Source organism: Paramisgurnus dabryanus, chromosome 18 (genome assembly GCF_030506205.2).
Source record: "Paramisgurnus dabryanus chromosome 18, PD_genome_1.1, whole genome shotgun sequence".
Taxonomy (NCBI): domain Eukaryota; kingdom Metazoa; phylum Chordata; class Actinopteri; order Cypriniformes; family Cobitidae; genus Paramisgurnus; species Paramisgurnus dabryanus.
Window position 1 is genome coordinate 16,991,795 of NC_133354.1, and position 2,845 is coordinate 16,994,639.

The 2,845-nt window shown below is 35.2% G+C and overlaps 1 protein-coding gene across 1 annotated transcript; it reads left to right on the plus strand.

Annotated features, from left to right (window-relative positions):
* The first annotated feature begins 1,010 nt into the window (after positions 1-1,010).
* On the plus strand, positions 1,011-1,982 carry LOC135776871 (odorant receptor 131-2-like). The gene has a single exon (XM_065287788.1). The coding sequence runs from the start codon at positions 1,011-1,013 to the stop codon at positions 1,980-1,982; it is 972 nt and encodes a 323-aa protein (XP_065143860.1).
* The last annotated feature ends 863 nt before the right edge of the window (positions 1,983-2,845 follow it).

Sequence of the window (2,845 nt, forward strand, 5' to 3'; positions counted from 1 at the left end):
GAAGAGATTGTTTCTAGGCACAGGAGTCTGTTAGCAGATAATTCATTGATATCTGTGTGAACGGCTGGTGTCTCAAAGGTGGTCCGGTGGTCTCAAGTCTAGTGGTCCCAGAGGTATGTCCCCTGTCTATTGTGCTTTCTGTGATGGTAACGCTCTGTGGTGTGCGTGTGTGGTCTGCTCTTTGTTCCTCTGTTACCCAAGGTTGCTACAATCCATAAGTCATTTTCATAGAGATCCAGATACTCTCTGCCCTGGCCAAGATGGCCATACCTGAGATCCATAGACTCTCTACTATGGTCAAGTTTTGTCGAATTTAATGTGTTCTAGTGTTCTCTGGTCCTTGTTTCCTACCAATGTGGATTATCTTTTTTATTTTAATAAACCTACCTGTGTTTGGATTTGTTGCCTGACTAGGCCATCACATTAAGATTATCATTAAAGCAAAATACTGTTCATGTATCAATCAAAATCTGAAATTTGATCATTTTAAAATCTAGTTTGATATTTCAAATTGCTATACTAGACAATATAATAATGCAATAACAAACAACTAATTTTAAAATAAATTTCACTATAGTAGACTCACCACCTTTCTTTCTCTTTGTCTTTCTGTCATGCATTTAGGCCTTGTCCCAAATTACACTCTTGATTTACAGTTATGTGGCCTTCATGTGCCTGTAAAGTGTACCATTTGTAATTTTAAGTTTGTAGGGGGTGCTCATGAGCGCATCCTATGTGCCTCTCCTTCTTCTGCCCTCATGCCATGGTTACCACATTCTAGCTGGCACTGTAAATGCTATATAAGTTCATGAGCATTTCTTTACAGGATCTGCAGCTGGCGTGGATAGAAGATTGATGTCTGACACTTTCACCATAGGAAGAAGACACATTTGTGTCTAAGGTCTGTTGTTAGTCTTAAAGCTTTTAAAAAATGAAGCAAAATCTAAAAATTTACTTTGTGAGTGTTGAGTTTTCATTAGTAGTTTAATTGTGTTTTTCTCTTTCAGCTTATGGCGGTAGCCAATGGGACAATCACAGAGGTGTCTTTTCTGTACCAGCAAATTTTTAAGATAGACTTTGATGCTGGCATTCACACTAGAATTTCATTGACTGTGCTTATACCCCTGTTCTTCATCTTTGTAAACTCTGTCATGCTCTTTGCTTTAAGAAGCAAGGCTGTATTTTATGAAACTCCACGCTACATTCTGTTTGGTCACATGCTTATAAATGATTCTGTACTTTTGTCTGTCACAACCATTATGTATATTTTGGGTTCTATCCCAATGCAAATCACCAAAGCCTTGTGTGCTCTTTTTGACTTTATTGTTTACTGCACTTTCCGTAACTCTCCTTTGACACTCGCAGTGATGTCTCTGGAGCGGTATGTGGCTATCTGCTTCCCTTTAAGACACTGCAACATTGCCACACCAACAAGGACCAACATAATTTTGGGATTCATATGGATCCTTAGCTCTCTAAATATTGCTATAGATATAATTTTAGCCTTAATTGTCAACCCCAGTAGCTTCTTAGATGATATATTTTGCACATACGAGAAACTGTTTGTAGGGAAATGGCAGATGGATAAATCTCAAGGGTTTGATATTCTTTATTTTGTGTCTGTTGCAGTAATTATTATTTTTACTTACATTAGGATTATGATTACAGCCAGGTCTGTTACATCTGATAAAGATTCTGCTAAGAAAGCCCTCAGGACAGTGCTATTGCACCTGATTCAACTTTGCCTGTGTCTCACCACTTTTCTATATGCTACAATAGAGAGAACACTGTACATGATGTCAGGTAACAATCCTCCTTTCTTTTTAACCCTCAGATATCTGAATTATATTACTGTTCTTATTCTGCCACGCTGCTTAAGCCCTTTGATCTACGGTCTGAGAGACGAGGCCTTGTTGCCTTTATTCAAATATTATTTCTGTTATCGTTCAGGTAGAGCAAGACCCAGTGTTAATGTACATTAACCGATCTGGAGAGGTGTTATGATATAAAAAATAATTGGCCTAAATCTGTAAGGATTATGTTGAATATTGAATTCTGTTGACACTTTTTTTTTAAATAAAACTACTGATTTTAAAAAAGTCTGAAAATTTGTTTAATATTAATACTTCTTTTTAAAACTCTATTTGTTAAAACCAATGTTTATTTGGAAATAAGACATATAGTCATGTCTGCTTCTCAAGTAGTGCTGACATTCAGTAAACAGATACTATAAACATTAGCATAAAAATTTGTTTACTGAAAAAGTAATGAAGCAAGTAGTAATGAACAGATTTTCAGATTAAAAGTCTATAAGTGTCTTTGGGGTTCAACATTTTATATATATATAGCCTTCATAACCTCTTTTTTTTTCTATTTTTAAATCATTGTCGCTTGGGGTTGAGGTTACATTTGGGGCTCACTAGTTCAGTTTTTTTGTTAATGAACTGTCTCAAAGCAACTAAAAACTTTTGTCTAAGATAATGATGTGTAGTCTTTGTAAGGTTAATCTATTAGCAGTTGTATAGCTTACTTTGCAGTAAATCTAACTTAGCTATTCACGTGCTATAAGCTGATGTCAATACCAATAATGTTTGGTCTGTCGATTAATTTAGGTAAAATTCAAATGATTGAAAATCTGTAATATTCTTCAATATAAAATAAATTATAAGAATCCCCCTGTCCAATAAATAAACTATGACAGTTTAGTAAAAGCTTCTGTTTTATTATCTGTTTTGGGAATGAGAGATGAAGGCTGACCTCCTCCTGTGAGCAATAGAAACTCATTATTCAAATGATATATTTTGTGCTGAACAAATGTTTTGTAACACATCCTTTGAGATAAGTG

Excerpts from the sequence above, each read along its gene's own strand:
- LOC135776871 (XM_065287788.1), top strand. The coding sequence starts at position 1,011 with ATGGCGGTAGCCAATGGGACAATCACAGAGGTGTCTTTTCTGTACCAG.